General features: G+C 38.7%; 6 protein-coding genes across 17 annotated transcripts; 3 read left to right on the forward strand and 3 right to left on the reverse strand.

Moving 5' to 3' along the window:
- The first annotated feature begins 230 nt into the window (after positions 1-230).
- On the forward strand, positions 231-1,434 carry LOC111445852 (LIM domain-containing protein WLIM1-like). The gene is made up of 5 exons (XM_023084366.1): positions 231-505; positions 681-777; positions 853-890; positions 957-1,046; positions 1,114-1,434. Exons 1-5 carry the CDS (start codon positions 371-373, stop codon positions 1,285-1,287), a joined length of 534 nt encoding a protein of 177 aa, XP_022940134.1. The 5' UTR covers positions 231-370; the 3' UTR covers positions 1,288-1,434.
- A 63-nt stretch (positions 1,435-1,497) lies between these two features.
- LOC111445851 lies at positions 1,498-2,997 on the reverse strand. The gene has a single exon (XM_023084365.1). The coding sequence runs from the start codon at positions 2,791-2,793 to the stop codon at positions 1,720-1,722; it is 1,074 nt and encodes a 357-aa protein (XP_022940133.1). The 5' UTR covers positions 2,794-2,997; the 3' UTR covers positions 1,498-1,719.
- Positions 2,998-4,023: 1,026 nt separating this feature from the next.
- LOC111445853 (putative nucleobase-ascorbate transporter 10) lies at positions 4,024-7,289 on the forward strand. The gene is made up of 14 exons (XM_023084367.1): positions 4,024-4,132; positions 4,216-4,313; positions 4,399-4,575; positions 4,658-4,758; positions 4,839-4,914; positions 5,023-5,082; positions 5,174-5,358; positions 5,438-5,534; positions 5,619-5,705; positions 5,783-5,841; positions 6,400-6,491; positions 6,559-6,636; positions 6,721-6,884; positions 6,971-7,289. Exons 1-14 carry the CDS (start codon positions 4,036-4,038, stop codon positions 7,187-7,189), a joined length of 1,590 nt encoding a protein of 529 aa, XP_022940135.1. The 5' UTR covers positions 4,024-4,035; the 3' UTR covers positions 7,190-7,289.
- A 1,304-nt stretch (positions 7,290-8,593) lies between these two features.
- Positions 8,594-9,769, forward strand: LOC111446559. 2 transcript variants are annotated; one of them, XM_023085415.1, is made up of 3 exons: positions 8,594-9,156; positions 9,247-9,330; positions 9,408-9,769. In XM_023085415.1, the coding sequence occupies exons 1-3, from the start codon at positions 8,776-8,778 to the stop codon at positions 9,471-9,473; spliced, it is 531 nt and encodes a 176-aa protein (XP_022941183.1). In that variant the 5' UTR covers positions 8,594-8,775; the 3' UTR covers positions 9,474-9,769. The 2 variants fall into 2 exon arrangements, with proteins under 2 accessions (XP_022941183.1, XP_022941182.1); XM_023085414.1 differs by having other exon boundaries at positions 8,595-9,162; positions 9,408-9,768.
- A 966-nt stretch (positions 9,770-10,735) lies between these two features.
- On the reverse strand, positions 10,736-16,761 carry LOC111446446 (U3 small nucleolar RNA-associated protein 4-like). Of its 3 annotated transcripts, none has more exons than XM_023085272.1 (11): positions 16,369-16,761; positions 16,145-16,288; positions 15,365-15,665; positions 15,204-15,267; positions 14,950-15,063; positions 14,674-14,836; positions 13,612-13,765; positions 12,805-13,400; positions 12,423-12,604; positions 12,041-12,301; positions 10,736-11,311 (listed from the first exon to the last, which is right to left on the reverse strand). In XM_023085272.1, exons 1-11 carry the CDS (start codon positions 16,528-16,530, stop codon positions 11,008-11,010), a joined length of 2,445 nt encoding a protein of 814 aa, XP_022941040.1. In that variant the 5' UTR covers positions 16,531-16,761; the 3' UTR covers positions 10,736-11,007. The 3 variants fall into 3 exon arrangements, with proteins under 3 accessions (XP_022941040.1, XP_022941039.1, XP_022941038.1); XM_023085271.1 differs by having other exon boundaries at positions 12,805-13,403; XM_023085270.1 differs by having other exon boundaries at positions 12,805-13,406.
- A 146-nt stretch (positions 16,762-16,907) lies between these two features.
- On the reverse strand, positions 16,908-24,699 carry LOC111446325 (serine carboxypeptidase-like 7). 9 transcript variants are annotated; one of them, XM_023085094.1, is made up of 16 exons: positions 24,417-24,617; positions 24,130-24,275; positions 23,574-23,650; positions 23,376-23,498; positions 23,190-23,292; positions 23,073-23,107; positions 22,885-22,986; positions 22,718-22,804; positions 22,470-22,631; positions 22,272-22,343; positions 22,062-22,180; positions 21,869-21,985; positions 21,745-21,790; positions 21,571-21,654; positions 17,165-17,167; positions 16,908-16,919 (listed from the first exon to the last, which is right to left on the reverse strand). In XM_023085094.1, the coding sequence occupies exons 1-14, from the start codon at positions 24,614-24,616 to the stop codon at positions 21,574-21,576; spliced, it is 1,470 nt and encodes a 489-aa protein (XP_022940862.1). In that variant the 5' UTR covers position 24,617; the 3' UTR covers positions 16,908-16,919; positions 17,165-17,167; positions 21,571-21,573. The 9 variants fall into 9 exon arrangements, with proteins under 9 accessions (XP_022940862.1, XP_022940864.1, XP_022940858.1 ...); XM_023085096.1 differs by lacking the exons at positions 16,908-16,919; positions 17,165-17,167 and adding exons at positions 17,603-17,699; positions 24,647-24,699 and having other exon boundaries at positions 21,584-21,654; positions 24,417-24,505; XM_023085090.1 differs by lacking the exons at positions 16,908-16,919; positions 17,165-17,167 and adding an exon at positions 17,603-17,699 and having other exon boundaries at positions 21,584-21,654.

Below are 24,699 nucleotides of genomic sequence, written 5' to 3' on the forward strand. Positions count from 1 at the left end.
CTGGCTTGAACCAAACACTGGGCCATGAAAAAGCTGAACCCCAAAGTGGGGGCACTGAAGAGGGGTGGATAATCTCCATATTGAATATGGTGTGGATATCTCTCCCTATCAATGGTGTGAAAACCTTAAAAGGAAGCGTAAAAGTAAGAGTGTAAAGCTAGTTCGGATAAGAGAGAGCTTGCAAATTCAAACAAACCGATTACCATCTACGCCCTCCAACCTTAACATTTCTCCATTTGAATCTTTGAATCCATTCTGTGCCCCTTTCCCCTTCCTTATCTCCTGCACATTGTCTTCCTCTTCCGCTGACTCACAATTCACTCACATTTCTCTGCCTCTGAGTTACTCAACCACCCATTTACCCACAGCCATGGCCTTCGCAGGAACCACCCAGAAGTGCATGGCTTGCGACAAGACTGTCTATTTGGTCGACAAGCTCACTGCCGACAATCGCGTCTTCCACAAAGCTTGCTTCCGCTGCCACCACTGCAAAGGAACCCTCAAGGTAATCAATCATACCTCGTTCATTTCAACTCTCATCTATCCATGAACTTAATTCTTAATTGGGCTGCTACATTCATTTCGATTTCTTGAAATGGGCTCTCAGATCAGCTCAATTTCAGTGGGCTATGGATGAATTTGAATTCAACGATTCACTGATTAACGGATCTGATTTGCAGTTGAGCAATTACAATTCGTTTGAAGGGGTTCTGTATTGCCGCCCACACTTCGATCAGCTCTTTAAAAGAACAGGAAGCTTAGCCAAAAGCTTCGAAGGTATTAAGAAAAGAAACTAAGTTGGTATTCCATCACTAATCTCAAACCAACATTCGTTCTATCTTGTGATTTTAGGAACACCGAAGATTGGGAAGAAGCCAGCTGATTCTGAGGTGCACCTAATTAATTACTCTGTTTTACTCTGTTATTGTAAGTGATTACTGAACATCATTTGACAGAAACCAGCGGCGACCAGGGTTGCAAGCATGTTTGTCGGCACCAAAGACAAGTGCCTTGGCTGTAACAACACTGTTTATCCGACCGAGAAGGTAAACGTGAGCTGAAATGGACGAATAATTGTGGATTCAGAACATCATTTGAAGCTTTGTTTCTCAGGTTTTAGTGGATGGAACCTCGTACCACAAGAGCTGCTTCAAGTGCTGCCATGGCGGATGTACAATCAGCCCATCAAATTACATCGCACACGAAGGCCGACTCTACTGCAAACATCACCACACTCAGCTCATCAAAGAAAAAGGAGACCTGAGCCAGCTTGAGGCAAACCATTAAAGAACCACGCATTCACAGACCCTTTTGCATATTTTCAGCTGTCTTCCTTTTTGTTCCCGTTTTTCTGCTGTTCCTTTACCTGACCTTTAGCACAAAGCTCCCTTTTTGCTGTAATTGCATTGAAATTTGAACGTTATGTTAAAAACAGATGAAGTTATCGTGTGGGTCTCTCTTGTTTTCCGCTTTGGTTGTTGAATTCAAACAAGCTAATAAAACTAAAGCTAAAATATACATAAACATTTACGGTTTCTTTATGGCTATATGACCCTCTTGTAATTCGACACTAAAATATACATAAACATTTACGGATTACGTAATTTCTAGATGTGGTTCAGAGGCAACAAAGTCACAAAACTAAGTAGAGCTAAGGCTATGGCTATGGCTGAGGCTCTTTTTTGTTCTTCTTGTTCTTTGTACATTTAGATTTGATTATCAAATATTTATACAAATGGGATTGGAAGCATCATTGATATGTTTTGTTTTTTGAGTGTGGAACCTCCACGTGAAGAGGTAGTCTCGAGACGCGCAGGAAAGTTTCACGACATCGCAATAGGCGGTGATGGAATTTTTCTTTCCGCCGCCGTTTCCCCAATCGATCCTGACCCAACAAGAGAACCCATTAGAGGAATGGGGAACCGCCGCCGCGTCGGAGAGTTGGAGCATCACTTCGCCGCCGATTCTTCTCCCTTTGAGGCGTCGTTCGTCTCCTTTCACCATCGACTCCAGCCATGGGCACTCTGGCTGCCCGACCATCTCCTTGTAGGCAGAATTCGCCATTCTCACTTTGTTGTTCGAGTCCGATATAACCGCTGGTAACACCTCCGATTCAACCTCCTTTTCCACTTCATCTGGGTTCTTCGGCGGCTGAGGAGTGGTTGAGTGGCTCGCGGTTTGGGTTTTATTGATGCACCCAACGAGGATGATCGAACCAACAGGTCGAACAGGGTGCGGCGTTATAACGTTGCAAGTGGACACCGGCGCTTGAAGTTGCTGCAACAGATCCTTCTCTTTGGGAATTTCAGAAACTGCAGCACTATTCAATTCCAACCCCTTCTCATCATCAAACGACATAATAAAATTAATCTCAGAGCCGCGGCAGTTTTCCTCAGAAATAGAAGACGGCGGACCACAAGGAAGAAGCGGAAGCGTCACCAGATTAGAACCCACATGCGTATCTTCAAACCCAGCAGCGCCGCCGTTAAGAGCTGCAATAGAAAGGCGAGGAAGTAAAGAAGAAGAGGAAAAGGCGTGAAGAGACAAAGCGGAAGGGGTAGTCCTGGATCGCTTCAAGGGGTGAGGCGAAATGGGTGTAGAACGACCCCGCTTACGGGTCCGAGTGGGCCTGGCCTGCAAGTGCGGCCATACATTAGTAAGGAAGGCAGAGTGGGGAATGTTGTGAGATTGAAAGGCGGTGGGGGAGTCGGGCTTGGGGGCAATCGGCCGGTATTTGGACATGATCTCGGCCGTCTTGTCAGTGGAGGTGTAGGGAGGGAGGGTCTTGATCATGGTGGCGGTGGGGCGGAGAGAGAGGGGGAGAGAAAAGGAAGTTAAGGGAATGGAAAGGGTGGGTGAAGTGAGGAATAGGGGAATAAGGGGAAGGGGAAGATGAAGCAAAAAGGGGGGAGAAAGGGACAGGTGGAAGTGTACGTGGAGGAAAGGAGAAGAGAAAAGGAGACATGTGGGAAGGCCAACGCATATCCAATGGAAGAATCAATGGGCTGAGGGTGAGGTTGGGAGGGGCACCAATGACAATGAGAGAGAGAGGGGGATGGTTAGGGGGGTGAGTGGCTGCCATGCGTGGATCCATGTATCAGGATTGGCTTGGTTGGGGGACATGCAAAACAGAAAGGGGTAAAGGAGGGAGGGAGGGTGGTGTGGGGGCGTTGGAAACGGCGCCTTCCTTTGTTTCTTTGCTTGCTTTGCTTGTACTTTAGTGCGAGCTTTGGTCGAGTTGGCTGCGGTTGGTGGATCGGAGTTTAGTGTCATTACGGCTTCACTCCAGAGGATCACGCAAAGCATTGAGCTTCAAAATTGGATGCCTATTTTATCTATTGCCATTGGGATTAACCCACCTATCCACATCCTCTTTTTAACCTTTTTCACTTTTTCACCTCTTTTCTTTTCTTTTTTTAACGAGAGATAACAATAGATTGATTTTGAGGATACCTTATATAACTCATCTCTTTGGGTTCCGCCTTTTCGCTAGCACATGGTTCTATTTTTGGTTTTGATATCATTTGTAGCTTTTTCTGTTACATGTCGCCGTCAACCTTACATTCTTAAAATGTGCAGAGATGTTATTTTAAATTATTAAAAAAAAAAAAGTAAAGAAATTGAATGGATTATAAAAATAAAATAGAACCAAGGCAGTCCATAATCAGGAATAACAGACAAGCAACAGCCAGTTTATCAACAACTGTCTCTCCTTCACAGTGTGTCCTTTGGAGTTCACAGACGAATGTTCTGTTCTGTTCTGCCCATCACCTCATGGAGCAGAAATGTAACACTTTTTTTTTTTTTGATACAAAAACCACTTAATTTGAAATATAAAAACGTGAGTTATGATTCTGGTAATCAATTTTGGAATGATGGAGTTTAAATGCGAGATTATAAGTTTTGTAACTGTCGGTTTTGTTCAAATTTGGGTTGTTTATCCCTTCAATTTATATACAGTTTCTTCCCTAATTCTCATGCATTTGTCCCCTGTTTCTTCTTCAATCTTGCAAACTGATATCATTTTAGTGAGCCATGGCTAACAAAACTGCCGAGGATCCGGTTCAGCCTCACCCAGTGAAGGAACAGCTACCCGGAATCCAATACTGCATCAACAGCCCTCCACCATGGCGTCTGTGTTCTTTCTCATACTCTTTCATTTTCATTCCCATTTCTAATTTGCTTCAGTTTTGATGAATCTTTCCTTATGTTCAGCGGAGGCCTTTATGTTGGGTTTTCAGCATTATGTTCTAACACTTGGTTTCAGTGTTCTGATTCCTAGTTTGATTGTTCCCCAAATGGGCGGCAGCGATGTAAGATGTTCTTGAATTTCTACTACAACGTTTTTTCTTAAAGTTTCTCAAAATGCCTTTAGCTTGTTGGGTTTTGATATCTCAGGCTGAGAAGGCCAAGGTGATTCAAACCCTGCTATTTGTTTCTGGATTGAACACACTCTTTCAGTCTTTGTTCGGGACTCGACTGCCGGTGGTGGTCGTTGGTTCATACGCCTATCTTGTTCCTACCATCTCCATTGTTTTGGCTAAGAGATATGCTTCATTGACAGATCCTCAAGATGTAAGACTCTCCTACTTCTTCTGAAACAACTATGTGCTATCTTCTCCTTTAACTCTTGGCATTTACTTGTTGTATACTTCAGAGATTCATTCAAACCATGCAAGGAATACAAGGAGCTCTTATAGTGGCTTCATGTTTTCAAATGGTTATGGGTTTCCTTGGCTTTTGGAGAAATACTGTGAGGTGGGTAAATGCTTAGTTTGTACGTTTCTAAACCATGTTGAACTTGTTGTGACTTCTTTTAAAAATTACTTCTGGATTAGATTTCTCAGCCCTCTCTCTGTGGTTCCCTGTGTAACCTTCACTGGACTTGGTCTCTATCATCTTGGCTTTCCCATGGTAAGGAAATAGAAACCCATTTGCTCTTTAATCTTGCCTTGGCTATCAATTTTCTATCTCATCAGCTAGCTCTAGAGAGCTTATTTCCTCTGTTGTTTGCTGTTTTAGGTGGCAAAATGTATAGAAATTGGCCTTCCAGGACTGATTATTGTAGTGTTCATCTCACAGGCAAGTAAAAACTCATATCATCCTTCTTTCAGCTTCACTATGTGCTTAAAGGGTATCACAAACTGATCTTGTTTGGTTTGTGGTTTTGCAGTATCTTCCTCATTTATTGAAAACAAAGAAGCCAATATATGATAGATATGCAGTGCTGTTTTCAATTGCTATCATTTGGTTATATGCACAGCTCCTAACTTCAAGTACTGTTTATAATCACAAACCCACAAATACTCAGAAAAGTTGTCGCACTGATCGAACTGGGCTTTTGAGTACTGCTCCTTGGTGAGTATAACTCTAGCTACTGAATCAGGACGTTCATTAGGAAATGTTTTTATGGTCTATATGATCTGATTACCTGCAGGATTTACATTCCCTATCCATTTCAATGGGGAGGCCCCACTTTCAATGCTGGAGAATCCTTTGCAATGATGGCTGCTTCTGTTGTTTCACTTTTTGAGGTCAAGTTACAAGCTCTTCATCTTTTTCATCTGCTAGCTATTGTGCCTTCCAGTTGCCTTGATTCTGATATTAAGATGTTACAGAGTACTGGAACGTTTTTCGCCACGTCGAGATATGGCAGTGCAACTCCGGTGCCTGCGTCGATCATCAGCCGTGGTAGTGGTTGGTTGGTAAGATGTGTGCATCAGTGTCTAATTTTCCCTAGTGTTGGAATTTTATGTTCTAAGCAATTCTTGTTCAATCTCAGGGAGTAGGAGTTTTGCTCAATGGCGTCTTTGGCTCTGTTACTGGCACTTGTGCATCTGTGTAAGAATAGAATATATTTCATTAGTTTGCATAACTTAACAAAATTGTATCACAAGCTCAAGTTGGTTGGCTGTTGCACCTTGCAAAACATTTTAGGTGAGATACCATACCGGTCAGAGAGGAGAACGAAACATTCCTTATAAGGGGTGTAAAAACCTCTCTCTAGTAGACGCATTTTAAAATCTTGAGGAGAAACCCAAAAGAAAAATCACAAAGAGAACAATATCTACTTGCGGTGAGCTTGGGCTGTTATAAATAGTGTCAGAGTCATGTGCCAATGAGGACGTTGGACCCCCTGTGGGGGTGGATTGTGAGATCCCACATCGGTTGGAGAGAAGAACGAATCATTCCTTATAAGAGTGTGGAAACCTCTCCCTCGTAGACGCGTTTTAAAATCTCGAAAGAAAACCCATAAGAAAAAGTTCAAAGAGGACAATATCTATTAAGCCCATTACATTTTAACATCCGGAAACCATCCAATACCATAATTGTATAGCGAGCCAACCCCATTTATCACATGTTCGGGATGTTTTTCTCTAATGATTCTTAAATATGTAGGGAAAATGCTGGTCTATTAGCTTTGACAAGAGTTGGTAGCAGAAGGGTGATCCAAATATCAGCTGGCTTCATGATCTTCTTCTCTGTTTTCGGTATGCTAACATGATTTTATAGACAAAATATTCATACTTCTTCTTGACCGGCTATCATCTTAACCAGGGAAATTTGGAGCACTTTTCGCCTCTATTCCTCTTCCAATCATCGCTGCCTTGTACTGTATCTTCTTTGGCTATGTCTGTACGTATCACTCTCTCTAACTCGCCTCTGTTCCTCTTCCAATTATTGCTGCCTTTGACACTGACAGCAATGTAATTTCCCCAGCCTCTTCTGGGCTTGGTTTTCTCCAATTCTGTAACTTAAATAGTTTCAGAACCAAATTCATCTTGGGCTGTTCCTTCTTTTTGGGTTTGTCAATACCACAATACTTCAGAGAATACTATCGCCAAGATTTTAAATCAGAACACATCTACTCTGGCCATGGATGGGTAAGCAAAAGAGGAGACACAACAAAGAACCAACTACATGACTGAATGTTTTACTGAATGTTTGTTCTTCTTGTTCTGCATTGCAGTTTAATGATGTGGTTGTCGTGATCTTCATGTCTCACGCAACCGTGGCGTCTGTGGTGGCTCTAATTCTGGATTGCACGCTTTTTCGAGAGAACGACGCTACTCGAAAAGACAGTGGGTTGCATTGGTGGGAGAAGTTTTGCTTATACAGTTCAGATGTAAGGAATGATGAATTCTATGCTTTGCCATTCTGTTTGAATAAGCTATTTCCTTCTCTTTAAAGCCTTCTTCAGTTGTTTTAGCTCTAGTTTTATCCTTGTACTGTACTGCTAAGGAAGTCAACACTTTTTTCATTCAATCAAGATTTGGTTCATTTGCAAAGCTGGGATTTTTCTGCAACTATTAAATCACTCCAAGAAAGAACTGTCACAAAATTCAATACCCACTTTCTGATTTGAAGCTGTATTAAGAAAATGACATCTTGAGTCAATGCAAAAGCCAAAAAGTCATGTTTGACTTTAACTTAGCTAACATATACAGATCTCGCACTATTTGTTTGTCTCTTGAAAGAGGACGGAGAGAAGATGTAACAACCTAAACCCAATACTAGCAGATATTGTCTTCTTTGAGCTTTCCCTTTCGGGCTTCCTCTCAAGGCTAGGAAAGAGAAAATGAATTATGAGAAAATGATGGGGTTAAAACAGTGAGCACAACGAGGGTCTAATCGAAAGCGCCGACCAAAACCAATCCCCAATGCAAGAGAGTTTAACAACAAAAAAGGAGTCAATAATTTAGCCATGAGGGGCTAACACCGTGGGGACTGCAGATCTTAACTTTTAGAGAGATTTTTCAGTAAGGCCCCACGCTTTTGGCTTTTATCAGAAGATATATGATGAGATTGGACGCTCAAAAGAGAAGCTAAGTATAAACAAACAGCAAATGCAGTAAATTCCTTCCAAAAGACAACTCCATTAGATACACACAACTCATTGAAGAAGAAGGAGTAAACCATGGCGATGGTACAAGACAAGACACAGTAAGATACGCAGCACCTAATTACATGCCTGTCGGTTGTTTGATAGTAAATGAAGGTCCAAATGCAATTTTAACATTCACATCGGTTAGAGAGAGGAACGAGTGCCAGTGAGGACGTTGGCTTTGAAGGAGAAAGAACCATTGGAGAGGGAAACGAACCATTCTTTATAAGGGTGTGGAAACCTCTCCCTAGCATACGCGTTTTGAAAACCTTGAGAGGAAGTCGGGAAAACCCAAACAGCTGACAGAAAGAAGAAAGAAACAAGGAGCACCCTTTAGAGGATAATGTGAAAAAGGCGATTGTTTTTATCATTTTCTTTTCCTCATTACGAGAAAAAGGCAGCTATGATGGATCAAAAAAGGAGATGTAAAGAGACTGATGAAGATTAGTGAATGAGATCAATAGAAAGTAAAAATCCGAACTTAATCAAAGCTCCTTAAGGGATGGGAGAAAAATGAATCCAAAAGAGGCCAATTTGAATGGAAATGACAGCACCAGCATTGTACATTTAAAGGAGGGCCTACTGTTGTTGAACATCCAAACGTTTGTCGCTTTTGATATCATCATTGTTGATGATTTGCCCATTGTTCTTGCCAATTGGCATCTCAGATGTGTCCACAAACAGATAAAGGAAGGAAAGGCCAAAAGATAAAACAAGGGACAAGCAAAGTCCAGGGGTTTTAGTGTGATTGTTTTGATCCCCTTTTTTTCCTTCTATAGAAATGCCACAACTCAGAGAAAGAGAAAAAGGGAAGTTTTTGTTATATAACCATTTCAATTAGCATCACTTCTTCTGCTACCTCTCAAAGCCTAAACCACTGAGTTTCCACCATGAATGATTGGTCTGCTACACATTATTGCAGAGGAGGGGAATCAGGTTGGACTATGTACTTAGACCAATCCTATACTTCTGGTGGCGGGGTGGGTGAGAATTACAGGGAAATAGAAGCAAAAGTAAGAGCAGAGAAGGATGAAGAAGAAGAAGATCTGTCAATGGTGTCTGATGCTTCCTCAGGTCCACCAAATTACAATGAAGAATGCTTTTACAATAATGGGGATTCAGCTTCAGAATCAGCAATGAATTGTAGCCGGGAGGAGAAAAAGAAGAGCAAGAAGGGCAAACAAAATGGCAGAAATGACCAACATTCTTATCTCGATGACACTGCTAGCTCCACGATATATGGCTATGGCTATGGCTATGGCTATGGCAAAGCAAGTGTAAAGAACATTTCCGTTACATTTTTATCTCTAAATTCCAGAAGAAATGGATGAATCTTATGCTGTTCATTGTATATTATGCAGAAAATTAATGGAGCATCAAGCAAAGAAGCATTGGAGACGAATGCAATAGAACTTTCTCAGGGATTCTCCGCAACCCACGTTAAGGTAATTTGATGAAATCATAAGATTGAGCAAGTTTTTGTATGCATTGTTAACTAAAAAAGTGAAACTTTTGAACACAGAGAAAACCTGCGGTGAAGAAACGCTTCGGCTTTTATCGCTCTGAAAGATCAGCACCCGAAGAATGAGGGTATTACCAATTCCGCCGCAGAAGAATGATAACGACATGTTATTTATGTATATAAGGAACATTGTTCCTTTTGTTATTATTTTTTCGTTTCAATTTAATTTTCCCCCAATGTGTTAGCTGTGTGCTTTCTCTTTTACACGTTCTTGTCATTGCAATGGGAAAGTGGAAGCACTAAAAATGGACCCAAAAAAATCGAGAAAGAAAAGAAAAGAAAAGAAAAGTCCTCTCTCGTTCACTAAATAGTGCTCATCGTGTCAACCATGAAGTTACCATCACGTTTACAATGCCTTCGTTTTGATTTACTCCAGCTATAAAGTAGGAATAAAAAATTAGCTCCATTTGTCAAAGCATCACTAACTTCTCGGGTTCAATAGATTTGAAAGTTTTAGAATTCATATTATAAAAAAAAGGAAAAGGGGATATGGTCGAAAAAACAAGGAAGATGGCACCGAATTCGGTACATAAAGTAAATTGAATAAAGAGAGAAAACAAGATGATTAAACAATAATAACAACTCAAAAGAGCAACTTTAGGTTGGGGGGATTGGGAAATGCCAGCCTAGCTGTTGTTAAGTGACCAAACAACATTCGATTATTGGAGAGAACAATGGGAAGAGCGAGCCAAAGTGAGTACCAAAGAGACAAACATGCTGGAAGGAAGTGGAAAACGAAGCTAAATTTCAAACCAAAAACGGACGAAAAAAGAAAAAAAGAGCAACCCCACCACTCTTTAAATGAAACCACTCCCATTATTGATTTTTTTTAATCATTTTTTATTTCTTTTTCTCCAGAAAATTACCCCCACATATTGGAGAAATATGGATTGTACGTAATGGACAGTGTTGCCCACATCACTCTGACACGTCCAATGTCAATCCTCTTCTGCTCATAGTTGTGGAATCATTATACTCGACCCTTCAACAGGACAAAAATGGAGGCAGCAACCCAATTTAACTAGCCGGTAAACAGAACAGGACCAACGCATGCTTAAGCTCCTTGGAGCAAGCGCCATGGCCACTTATGAACAGTACACTTGGTGGGTTTTATATTAAGGATACATTGGATAAAATGTTCAACGCAAACCTTTCATAGGAACATCAAGAATTTAGAGATGCACAGCGGTAGTTGTTATAACTCAAAAAGACTAATTCTACTCCGACAATTGATTCTGCATTGGCGAACAGTTCTCTTCGGAAATATATAACCCCGTTGGTAAATAACAATGCTCTGAATCAAGCACTACAAATACTAACAAAGACAGTAGAACAACTATTCTTTGATGGGGTGATTATTAGTTTTTGGTAGGAGGGGTGGGGCAGGGAGGTGCAAAAGCTTGAACTTCGTAGATTCGTAGACTAAAAGAACTACTTTTAAGTTAAAAAGAAAAAATTCAATATTACAATACAACAACGCTCAGATGACCCCCCCTCCCTCCCTCCACAGAACAAAATTGTAAGACATAGAGAGATGTCAGAAAGAATTGGTGGATACCAACATTCAAGTATATCCTAAAACCGGCTTTAATATGAGGATTTAAGTCCCATATATATGTCTGTGCACAGGTGGGGCATCGAAGGTGTTAGCCACTTCTAACCATGGTTTTTCTATAATCAAGACTGAAGTTTTGGAGAGGTGTCCAATAAGTAAAACAGGATCTCTAAAAGGAAAAATTTCAAAATTCTTTCTACCGTCTGTTTGGCAGTCTCTTAACTTACGTTTCAATTTCGCATTGACTGGAGTACCCCGTAAACTCTTCACCATTGAATCTTGTCCACTTATCATGACATATTCATCATCTTGATCCACCGACATTTTAAAGTCAATTAAGCACATTGCTCTACAAAAGAAATGAGAAATTCCCGGTCAAACATCAAAATGCACAGAATGAGATATGCTAGATTGAACAGAGCTAAGCATGAAAGGGTGCTGCCAAGATTTCCTAACAAGGAATACAGATGACTGATTCAAGCAAATCAACAAATCTTCAGAACATGATAAAAGAGTGGAATGTATTTTCGGAAATATTAGGAAGCAGGAACATTAATTTAACATTATCAACCAAATTTCAGCAAGCTGGCTTCAGCCGATGCCACTTGCTAACTGCCAGCCTGGAAAATGAGCTGGCAGTGCCCAACTATAAAACTCATGTAATGAAATCCCAGACTCAATATCAAAAAAAGAACATGACCATTGCAAGAATGAAAATGTCCATGGTAGTAGTTTAGGACACCATACTTAACACTTCGCAATGCCATTGAATCTGTTATTAATATATAATTTCTGCAGAACAATCTCATTAACATGGTTAGATGACAATGGCTGTCACTATGCAACATCATGAAACACTGATCACAAGCATTTTGTAACATTATAGCAATTCTTATATAATACCTATTGCAGGGAAGTACGGACAGGATGCAAAAGGACCAAAACAATAGCATACAGCAACGAAGTAATCAGCCACATGACAACACAAGTTATCAAATTCAACAAAGCAAATCAATTCTTAAAGGGAATAATCGTTCAAGTAAATTTCCCTGCAGCACTTAGTAATATAGAGAAATACCTGGAACTATACACGATAACAGGCAAAGAAGTGGCAGACGGAGGAAAAGAGAGACCAATAACCTCCCCAGGAAACTCTTGGAATCTCTTTGGGAGAGCTTGTGTATGCCGCATTGACCAGTCTCCTAATTGTTTAGCCTCAACATCGAAGGCATAAACCTGATTTGAGGAAGTAGTGACCACAAGCACATTGTTGTTCCATTGAGGAAAGCCTCCAGCAGTAATTGAGGCACCATCTAGTCTTGAAATGAACCAGTGTTGCCTGTTACAAGAGTAATAACTTAATTCGTATATTACTTTCTCGGAAACCATGAGAATGTAGGCAAGGAGGAAGAGTAATGACAAGCTGACTATAAAACAATACAAAAGCAAATCAAGATAACCTCATTATCTCCATATTGAATACGTATATATCTCCAAAGCAGTTGACTGCAGCTAACCACTGCCCATCTGAACTTGTAAATATTTTTGTTATAGGAGGCTCAGCAGGAGGCAAGGCATCATCCTGCAGCTCCCGGAAAGGCGTAAAACTATGTATCACTTTCAAACTGCCCGTATCCACAACCTGTCCCCACAAGGAAGGTTTAAAATATTAATCAAACACCATTCATAAATTGACCAAACAAAACACGACAAAAGATGTGTCATCTAAAGAATCAAAATATTCAAATAAATCAGAGGGGGAGGGGGAATGTATTTTATAGAAAAATAAAAATAAAAAAAACTAAATTCAAGGGCATATTTTACTAGTGAAGGAGAACTTACATATATCCTTTTATCATACCCTGCTATGATTAATCGAGACGAATCAAAACTGAAGACCATGGAATGGGCAAACGGAAGCATGTTTGGAAGTTGCCTTCTATTAACCGTCCATGAACATTTGCTGCCTCCAGATTTCTTCAATTCATATAGGTTGGGTTTTGCATGATCAGAATATGCAAATAGCTTCCCGGAGTTGGAAATAGAACTGCAGATAATCTTTCGTGACGCCTTGCTCTTAACTCGAACCAATAAATCTGCCTTTGCAAGTCCCTTAGAAGGGCCACAAGCCATATCTCTAAAGGAACCACTTTTTGGGCGAATACATAGGATATCCAGAGAGTGAGCAGCCTGAACAAGTAATAATGGTGCTTGGTTGAAAATTGTATTAAGTACGAGTTGCATAGGCACCCTTTGGGGTGCAGGACATATATCATGGGGAGAAAATTTGGTAAATTCCTGAGCAGAATATGCGAAAAGCTTTGCATCATCACCACCTGAGATAAGCATTGGAACTCCCAAATGGGCCCACTTCCGATAGCTAAAATCATTAGGCTTCTTATTACGGGCCCTTTTTACCTCGTCATCTTGAGGCAGCTCTGCTGCTAAAAAAATATATAAGGTAAGAAAACAAGGGACGTATAAAACAAAAAATAATACTGGTTATCAATTTAGGTTTTACCAACAAACATAGAGTTCCCCCTAATGAAAACGTCAAATTTTGGTTTTGAAAAAAAAAATGACATTAACAAGAAACTAGAGAAAAAAAAAACTTTCGTTGAGACAATGACCAATGACTAAAGTAAATACCTTCTCGACAAATTGGTACCGCAACAGTCAAAGCCCTGATATCATGAGTATGAGATCTCACATGACCAACATAAATCCATTTCTTCATCACTTCAGAAGAACACTCATCGTCATGAGATGCAACATTCTCGCTAGAGAGCTTATATAGAATAACCTACAAAAACAATATATTCACAAGACATCAGAGTTATGGAAGTTATCACATAGAAAGACTGCAATCATTAACTAAATTCCTTAGCAACCAAGCTTGTACTTCAGGACACCAGTGATTCCATTCGATGTCAAAAACAATGTACCAGACTGATGGAATTAAAAAAGGCATTCTTCTCAGTAAAACGTATGAATCATAATCTCCCACAAGCCAAATTGGGACAAAATATCAACTGATTTGAAAAATGAACAACAAATTAACCCCTTCTTTGTTCACATACCAAAATATATTGTAGATGATTTGCAGCTAGCAAAAGGAAATCACAGCTAATGCAACCTACTACCTTCCACAATATGCAAAAAGAATATAACCATTTGGCAACATGTGAGCTACCCACATGATGAACCTCTATGATTGTTAAAGAAGTTTCAACTCTAAGCACACCTCAGATTGCCCTTCCTCTACCAGATCATCATCTCAATAAAATGCTACAGGCTAAAGCATGGATTGGGACATAAATCTTTCGGACTTTTTGCTTTATACTTTAAAAACACTGTAGAAATAAAATAATCTGATTATTTGAAAAATCAGAAAAGAAACTTATAAATTGAACATAGTTTAAATCAATCCAAAAATAAATTTTGGAAATTTCCAACCCATTCAATAGAGCAGAGAAGAATTTTGTAATGTACCATGTAAATTTATAATTCAAAACTGAAAGTTTGTTACTAAGAAACTAACACAACTATAAGGATTAAGGAACTATAAATGGATAACGATAAAATAAGAATATTTGGATATTGAGTGGTGTACAAGCACAAAAAGTAGGAGTGCAAACATGGCTGGGCAATGAGAAAGAGTTGTACAAAAGTAAAAATATGAAACCATATTGCATGACCCATAGTCAGTACCTGACCATCAGAGCCAGCAGAATATACTCGATTTTGATTAGGAGTAGCTGCAAGTTTGTTAACATCACCCTTGTGTAGAGTGTGCGCTTGCAGAAGAGTTCCATGATTACCGTTCCAAAACTGCACACTACCAGTACTATCTGCACTGACAAGGGTACCGCACCTGCAATCAACAGGACATACCAAATAACAAATGCCTTCAGAACACATAAGTCGTGAATGGTAGAAAATACCACTTAACAACTGCGCAATCTAGAGAAGCATGTAATTCTTTACCTCAGGTAAAGTAATGACCAAACACAAAGTTCTGGCCCACTGCCTAAACCTCCAAGTCCTGCAGTAATCCTGTAGATCTCATGCCCGAGACTAATATTCCAGCATCGAATAAACCTGCAGTGAATGGAAACGTTCAAAAAAAAAAACAAACATGGGTAACAGTAACTTGATAGAGTAAAGTGGATAAAGATCATACTCATAATACATTATATACATTTTCATCGCAAGTAACAAAAGGTGGTATAAGTACATACCCATCACTGCTCCCTGAAAATATCCGTTCTGCATCATTACTCCATGTTACACTCAAAACCCTGCCTGGGAGTAGCAGCAAGACAAAAGAAGGTTTTAATATCCAGCTAATCATAAAATAAAAGGTGACAAAGCAGCAACGAATCTGGGAATAGATTCTCACCACTGACCCTAGGCAACGACCTTTTGTAAATAAACTCTTCTGCGTCACATATATTGTAAATACGAACACAACCATCATCACAAGCAATAGCTAGAGAGGGATTTTCATCACTAGATTGGACATGAAGCTCCGAGGAATTAGAATCGTCTTCACTCTCACTACAATCTTGGAAATCACTCTCACTGTCTGTTAAGTGCCCATTTTGCATGTCTTGTGGCTTTACCTCACTGTCAACTTCACGACTATTACAGGGTGCAGCGGCAATTTGCCAAATGGAGAAGCCAATTGATTCTAAAACAACCTGTGAAAACAATAACCAAATCAAATACAAACTTCTCAAGATAACAATGTAAACTCAAAATAAATAAGGTACTCCCAGAGACCCAAAACAGCGTTGGAATATACTATGGGCCGCAAATTTCACCATTCCGGCAACTGAATTTTCTGACAGTTATTTAAACATATTCAGTGAACTTAAATTGGGATTAGAAATGGCAGGTAACAATTCTAAACTCATTGCGTGCGCTTAAGATAGCATTTCAAGAAGAAACAGAGTAACTAAAAGCCACCACAATCCCTAATGCGCACCCACACTTTTATAGCACATCACAAGTATCTGGTGTGCGAATCCCAATAAACAAAAGCTAAGGCATACTGCGCTATCAAGAATTGCATTGGACATTAGACCAGTACGAGAAGCAGCGCACTGACCTATTAACGTGAAGATCGGAAGACTATAGCTAATGAACAGCAGTTTATAGTGGAAGCAACAATGTATACCTTCTGTGTTAAATCAAACAAATCCCACTCCGAAATAGAACCATCAATGCTGGATGAAAATAAGCGACCAGATGGCCTATCTTTGGAACCGGTGCAGCACCAGACAAGTGAAGAAACCCTAGAAGTAGGGTCTCCAATTATCGTCTACATCAAAAACGCAATCCAATCAAACTTCAAACTCAATTATTGGACCCAAAAACGAAATAAATGATAAGCGACTGTACCAGCTGACAGTGCCACCCGACGGAACCAGGAGACACCAGCCAAATCTCAAGGGAGCCGTCTTCTCGGGCAGCCGCGACTTGAGAGTCATCAGCGCTGGAGGCTAGCGCTACTACAGGAGATGGCTTCCATTCAATTGAAGAATTCCGATAACACTCAATCATTTTTTCCAACAAACAATAGAAACTAAAAAAAAAAAAAGTTAGTTGATTGGTGTTGGGACCGACCCAAGCAAGAACTTGGCAGAGAAATAGGGCATCGAAGACACAGAAAAGCAATTGAATGAAGGGAGAGGCGACCAGGTTTAGAAAAAAAAAAGTAGTTGCAGAGGAAATAGGGCAATCGAAACACACAAGAAAAAAAAAGAAAGGGAGAGACGAAGGAGGCGACTAGGTTTAGAAGGGTTTAAGGAGCCGAAGCGGGAGGTATATAAGGCCGGTTCATGGCTTCTGCTTCTTTCGACTTGAACCAAGAACCGGTTTTCTTTTTTCCTTCTTTGTCCTTTTTTTTTTTTTTTTTACGCGAATATCACAATTTAGGTTAAAATTTTCGACTTCGTCCTAACGGTTTAAAATTTTGGATTAATAAATTATAATTGTCCAGATCGGACTTCCCCTCGCGGATCTGCTAGGGAAAGTTTCTACTTTATAATAGTTTGTTCTCCTCTCCAACCAACGTGGACATCACAATCTACCCCTTTTAGAGTTAAGTGTTCTTATTGGCACATCGTCTCGTGTCTACCCCTCTTCGGAGAACGGCGAGAAGGCTGGCACATCGTCTAGTGTCTGACTCTAATACCAACTATAACGACCCAGATCCACCGCTAGTAAATACTGTCCTTTTTAGGCTTTCCCTCAAAACTTTCAAAGCGTCTGCAAGATTTCCATGCTGTTATAAAGGTTGGTTCTCAATGTGTCAATTATTGAGTCCTTTCATTTCCAAATTCAATCATTTTAATTTTACATTTAGTAAAAATATTTAAAATTTCAGTTTTTAAGAAGACACGTATTTTTTCTAATTTGTTAATTATTAGAAAAACAATATATTCTATTTTTTCTTCTTTTCCTCTTCTTTTACCTTCTATTAATTCCTCAATTTTTTTTCTATCAACTTTATATTTTGTTAATATTTTTAAAATTTACCTGTATTATAAATTTTATTATTAGTATTTAAATTTACAAATAATTACTCGATAATATATGTTAGTTTGATAGATATTCAAACGTGATAGGATATATATCAATAAAATTTCATTATTATTCATATGTGACTGAGAATCAATTAGCATGAAATGAACTGAATCACATAGTTTTTTAAAATTTTTATAAAGGATCTCCCGCTATCCATCTGCTAAACATTATGCCACTTTGGTGCTGCATGGTTTGCGGTGTGTGTCCTCCGCCCTGTAAATTTCATACCAAAACAATAAACAATTAATCACTACATGAACTTTAAAAAAAAAAAAAAAAAAAAAACCAAATATTTACTTTTATGGATACAAATGTCATGTTGTTTGCATAAGTCCTCGTGTACCTGTCCAAAATTAATATCACTATTGAATCATTCACATAAATCATATGAAAAATAATATTATAAATGAAATAATTACCCAAGAATTTGATCCTCCTCGTTAAACCAAGGCCTCCATTCATCAGTAAGTGAATAATTTAGAGATTTGATCCAGGCTTCAGTGTCTAAAATCGGCACCTCCATATCATGATCCCCGCTAAAAATCAAAGACCTGTAGCCCTTAGAACTAAGATTCATATGATAAGGAACCATACTTGTGAAATCATACTGGTAATCTTTTTTACTTTGACATCTAAACCATTCTCCGACCGTTCCCTGTAAAAAAAAAAACATTCAATACAATTCTTTAAGAGTGTTTCAATCAATAGGTTAAGTTATGTTTTTACCTCACGTACATGGAGAGCTTTCCGAACTCGATCGTTATTAGCCCAATAATAACTGAGATAAAACGCATACTCCTACGTACACAAACACGATTTAACATGATCATACGAACTTCCCAAGCTACGACAACAAATTAGAGGAACAAAGTGCATAATGAATTTACATCACACTCGAGAGAAATCGAAGGTAACACTCTGGGAGAAAGAAATAGTTGTTCAGAAGCATTGTAGAGGGATCTCCTCGCATCATTAAACGTAGCAGCTTCCGTCGCTCTAGTAGCATCCTCACAATGAAGCTTCAAAATATTCCCCGTGTTGATTCTACTCACGCACTTGGATGACCGACAAAAATAGATATCAAATTTAAATACCAAATTGCTAGGAATTACATATCTCCAAAATGGTAGAATATTATCACTTATAAACCTATAAACTCACTCCCAATTCTTTGAGCATGGCTCTAATACCATGTTAGGAATCATGACTCTCCACAATGGTATGATATTATCCACTTTGAGCATAAGTTCTCGTGGTTTTGTTTTGGGCTTCCCCAAAAGACCTCATACCAATGGAAATAGTATTCCTCACTTATAAACGCATGATCATTCCCTAAATTAGTCAATGTGGGATTCACTCCCAATAATCACCATATCATACCTTTTGGTAAGCGGATACATGTTTGATGCACTCCACATTAGTTGGATCAACGTTATGATATTCTCCTTTGCAGCTGCTTTTCAATGACTATACACATGAATTAATAATAACACTTAAATTAGGGCTCAAATTCTTGTGTGTATGCACTTCTCTATGCACGAGGAACTTGATATTACCTCGTATAGTTCATCAGAGATGAAGGACATCCTATGAGCATAAGGAATCTTATAATTATCATTTGTTTTATGCACACTGAAAGGATTGCCCTCTATGTATCCCTAAAACACAAAAGAAATTAAGATTTGGTAATTGATCATCATCAAACGGTAGGTTGTCAAGTGAGTAAAGGGTAACAGACCTGAAGGTTTATAATTGGGAAGCCATGGCTATTACCTTCTGAGATTGCTTGAGTAAGAGATGGAACAATCATACCAGAATACGAGCCACCACCAACATAAAATGGGTTACGAATGAATTCTGGATGATCAGCCAGCCACTGCGAAGCTCAAATTCATAAGGAATTGATATCAAACCAATGATATCTGACGAGAGTGTGCATATACAATGTGTACCTTCCGCAAAAATTGATGATTTTGTTCAACTTGTAGTACATCTCCTTTCTTCGAACCTCGTCGAGTTTGAGCGTATGAAAATCCAGTGCCCACCGGTGTATCTATAAATAGTATATTCGCTTTCTGGTATATGTCATCATCACCATTAGTTTAGCTCAAGATCATCACCATTAGTTTAGCTCAAGATCACTGTTAGTTTAGCTTAAGTCCACCCCTAATAAATATTGTTCCCTTTGACTCATTACGTACCTCCATCAATATTAAAGTTTTAAAACACCTTGGTCAAGAAATATTCCTACGCAAGGATAAGAAAAGTTTTGTTCTCCTCCTGGACGTGGGATCTCACAATGGTTAAAGAATGTTAAAATATCTACACCAATCCAATAGGATTAAGCTTAACCATTGTATCAGTAATTATATTTATGCTAAAGAAAATAATTCAAAGGATTTTAAGAATAAATTTAGGGAAAAGTGATTTAAGGATTTTAGGAATAAATTTAAGAAAAAATGATTGAGATATTTTATGAAAAATTTGACAAATAGATGGACGGGTATAGATACCCCTTCAATTTACTTAGTTCATCATCGCAAGAAATCCCAATACAAAAAGTAGTTTTTACAGAGTGTCGGGTAAATCTCATCCCAATTTGTCTTAATAAAGTGTGCGAGTGTTTCCTAAAGAGTTTTGTTCAACAGAGGAGTGAACAAAGCACTCTTAAAAGGGTATGAAAACTTCTCTCTAATAGATGCGTTTGAAAATCGTAAGGTAGACGATGATAAGTAATTAACTAAAGATGACTAGATCTATTAACGATGGGTTTGAGCAGTAACACGGTATAAATTAAATAGAAAGGCAAAAGTGAAAAATGGTTGTTACCTTAGTCCATGTATGGGGATTCAAGATTAATTGAGGTACGCTTCCATTGTATGGCTCTATCTTGAAGTTTAGAGGGCCTTTAAACAAATACAACATCCAATTAACAAATCGAAAAATGGAAGATATTAATGAAAATTTTAAAGTGCTGTTCCCTTGCTCCACCTCCGACAAACTCCCTCGACGGTCCCCCAGTCTCCGGCGAGCAACAGCCGAGGGTGGTGAAGCGAGGAATGAGAGGAAGATAAAGTTAGAAGGGGAAATTGTAGAGAGTACCAATTTCCAAGGCAAAGCCACAGAGTGCAGAGCAACCTGGACCGCCGATGTACCATGTCATTAGAGGATCGGTTCGGGGATTTCCTTGGGACTTCACAAAGTAATAGAACACCTGAACTTCCTCCGAATCTCCCACACCCACGTATCTGTTCCGCTTCCAAAACAAAGCGGATTAATAACTACTGTAACTCTAATTACAAACAAAAGAAGGAGGAACTCGGAAAGAGCCTAAACTGACCCAGTTTCGAGTTCAAATGGAAGAGGCCCTGAAAATCCTGGCAGATACTTCACACTCCAGGATGAGCCTGCGGCGGCGGAGAGCACCTGAAGAAGAACAACAAGGAAGAAAACAGAACACCTGAAACCACCCGGAGTGGCCATTGGAGAAATTCAAGATAATGTGCACCCGCTTTTCGAGTACTTCCCTTTTATTTGTACAGCTAAAAGAAGAGGTTTTCACTTCCACACAAAATGTGATCAGAATTTCATACTTTCGATCGATTCCAGCTGACCACTACTTCTACCTACCCAAAACTTATAATTGTATCGTTTAAAACGTCGGTGAATCTTTTTACTTTATAATTATATCATTTAATCTATTTGGAAATTTGCTCCAAAGAAACTATTATTTGGGATTTTTTTTTAAAAAATAATGTATAGAAACTTTTAAATAATATATTTGAAATGAAATTATGATGACAAAAATCTTTTATCTTTCATGTAATTATAGTGATGGAACATTTGCAACGAATACACTGAAACCGACTTGATTATTGACTTCATTATCTACCACGAAAACCATGTTTTCTATTAGTGATACTTAAACGAGTTTTCATCAATATAAACAGATCGTAGAACCTTTCACTATACAAATATATCAACAATTTGACAAGAACTTGCTAGTGTTCGAACGGATCATATCGTCTTTCGGGCTATCCATCTATTAAACATTATGCTAGTTTGGTATTGCATTGTTTGTGGTGTGTGCCCTCCACCCTGCAGATTTCATGAGAAAAAGAAAAAGAAAAACAGTCAATCACTGCTTAAAGAAGAAAACTTGGCCAATAATTATTTACTTTTTCTTACTTTTATCGTGGCAAATGTCATGTTGTTTGCAAAAGTTCTCGTGTACCTGGCCAAAATTAATATCACTATTAAATCATTCAAATAATCATATAAATCAACTTGATAATATAAATAAAATAATTACCCAAGTACTTGATCTTCATCGTCAAACCAAGGTCTCCACTCATCGACAATGGAATAATTTAGAGACTTGATCCATGCTTCAGTGTCTAGAATCGGCACCATCATATCATGATCCCCACTATACCATAGAAAAAAATATTTATACGAGAGAAAAAAAAAAAAAAAACCATTTATCAAGAGTTACAACTCAATACCTAAAAATCAAAGATCGATAATCTTTGGAGCTAAGATTCACGTGATAAGGAAGAACATTCGTAATATCAAATTGATAATCTTTTTTACTTTCGCATCTAAACCATTCTTCAACCGTTCCCTAAAAAAAATAATAAAATAAAATAAAAAAGAGGGTTGTACATTCAACTCAATTTCTTAAGAATAGTTCAATCAATAGTTTATCTTCTTACCTCGCGTATATGAAGTGCTTTCCGAACTTGATCGTCGTTGGCCCAATAATAACTAAGGTAGTATTTATACTCCTTCATAGCAAGAACAAGCAGAAACACAAACACGAACACAATTCAAGATCATAGGATCTTCCTTGTCTTTGAGAGCAAAGAATAACCAACTAAGGAGACTGGAAAAAGGAAAAGTCTAGATTTTACATCACAGTCAAGAGAAAGAGGAGGTAACACTCTAGGAGCCAGAAACAGATTTTGGGATGTATCATAGAGGGATCTCTGCCCACCAAACGTATTTTCTGGCGCTCGAGAAGCATCGGTACAATAAGGACACATAATACATGCTAAACTGATTCTACTCACACACTGGAACGAAGAACAAAGACAAAAAGAATGTATCAATTTTGGGATCGAGAACTTGGAGGTTCGAATACGAGTTTTAGTAAACAAACCTTTTTATATGTAGAAACATGTTTGATGCACTCCAAATTAGTTGGATCGATACTCTCAAATTCTCCTTTGCAACTAGTTTTCAATGACTAGACACGAATTAATAGTTACATTAGTTCTCTAATTCTCTCATTCACTTCTTTTCTTTGCTCAACAAGCTCTATATTACCTCATATAGTTCATCAGAGATGAAGGACATCTTATGAGCATAATGAACCCTATAATTATTAACTGTTCTGCGTACACTAAAAGGATTTCCTTCTATGTATCCCTATGATGAAAAACATTACAAAAAAAGAGTTAGTAATTAATACTCGTGTCATCAACGTGTAGCTAAATGAATAAACGACAACGGACCTGAAGGTTTATAGCTGGGAAGAGATGTTTATTTCCTATGACATTAGTTTTTTGTAAACAAAAATTAGAAATAGTGCAATCTACACATCCAATACCCAGATTATGAATGGTTTATACCTTCTGAAATTGCTTGAGTAAGAGGTGGAATGATGATACCAGAATACGAGTCCCCACCGACGTAAAATGGATTAGGAATGAACTCTGGGTGATCAGTCAGCCACTACAAAGTTCAAATTCATAAGGAATTGATATCAAACCAAGTTAGGGAGCTTGAGTTTTGATGTGAGCATGTAGAATACGTACCTTTCGCAAAAATTGATGATTTTGTTGAACTTGTACTAGATCTCCTTTCTTCAAGCCTTGTGGAGTTCGAGCATATGAAAATCCAGTGCCCACAGGCATATCTATAAATAATATACTGGCTTTCTGGCAGATATCACCATCACTATTGCAAGTTAGTGTCATTGCAAAAGAAATAAAAAGGTGAATAATTGTTACAACCTTGGTCCATGAATGGGGATTCAAGATCAGTTGGGGTGTGCTTCCATTGTATGGCTCTATCTTGAAATTTACTGGACCTTCAAACAAATACAACACACAATTATCGCTTCAAACATAAATGCACAAACATTGGTGTGTTTGGGGTGCTGAGACGCCCTTGGCATTATCTCGAACACTACGTGTGCACACTTTCTTGCTTGTTTCTAAACGCTAAGCCATAAACTTCCTAGAACTTTGATCTTGCTCTAAATGCTCAAAGTCTATCAGCAACCAAATATAAACGTGAAAGTATACATTGAATTCACACAAACTAGAATAAAATAAAGGCTAACTACAGCACATTTTTGTGTGTTATCAATCAAACCCAGGTTTAAATAAGCCTAAAAGGTCATTAAATGATAACTTGAACCAAAATTCACAGAGTAAGGCCCAAAACCAACACACAACTCAAATTCAAATGGCTATGAATTTTCAGATTTGAAGCGAGGAATCAGAGGAGGGCAGATGAAATAAGAGAGATATGTTGCAATAGAACTAAAGGTAAATTGTAGAGTACCGATTTCCACGGCGAATCCAGAGAGAGCAGAGCAACCGGGACCTCCGATGAGCCATGTCATTAGAGGATCGGTTTGAGGATTTCCTTGGGACTTCACAAAGTAATAAAACACCTGAACTTCCTCCGAATCCCCCACACCGACATATCTATTCCACTCCCAAAACAAAACTTAGTCTCAAATTCTAACTCAAAACACCAAACTTAAACTGATCACTAATTACTTTAACTCTAATTAGAAACAAAAAAAAAAAAAAAAAAAGAGGAATTCGAAAATAACCTAAACTGACCCAGTTTCGAGTTCAAACGGAAGAGGCCCTGAAAATCCTGGCAGATACTTCACACTCCAGAATGAGCCTGCAGCGGCAGCGGAGAGCACCTGAAAAAGAAGAACAAGGATAGATCTGAAACCACCAAGAGTGGCCATCGGAGAAATCCAAGCGCGCCAAATTCGAAAGAAAACCAACAAGATATGTGGTTTTCTTTTCATTACGAATGTAGGAGTCGAGAGGGTTCTGATGATCATTCCATCTGCAACAAACCTTCTGACTTTCGTGGGTCCAGTTGTCCAAT

Source organism: Cucurbita moschata, unplaced genomic scaffold (genome assembly GCF_002738365.1).
Source record: "Cucurbita moschata cultivar Rifu unplaced genomic scaffold, Cmos_1.0 Cmo_Scf00008, whole genome shotgun sequence".
In the NCBI taxonomy this organism is placed as follows: Eukaryota; Viridiplantae; Streptophyta; class Magnoliopsida; order Cucurbitales; family Cucurbitaceae; genus Cucurbita; species Cucurbita moschata.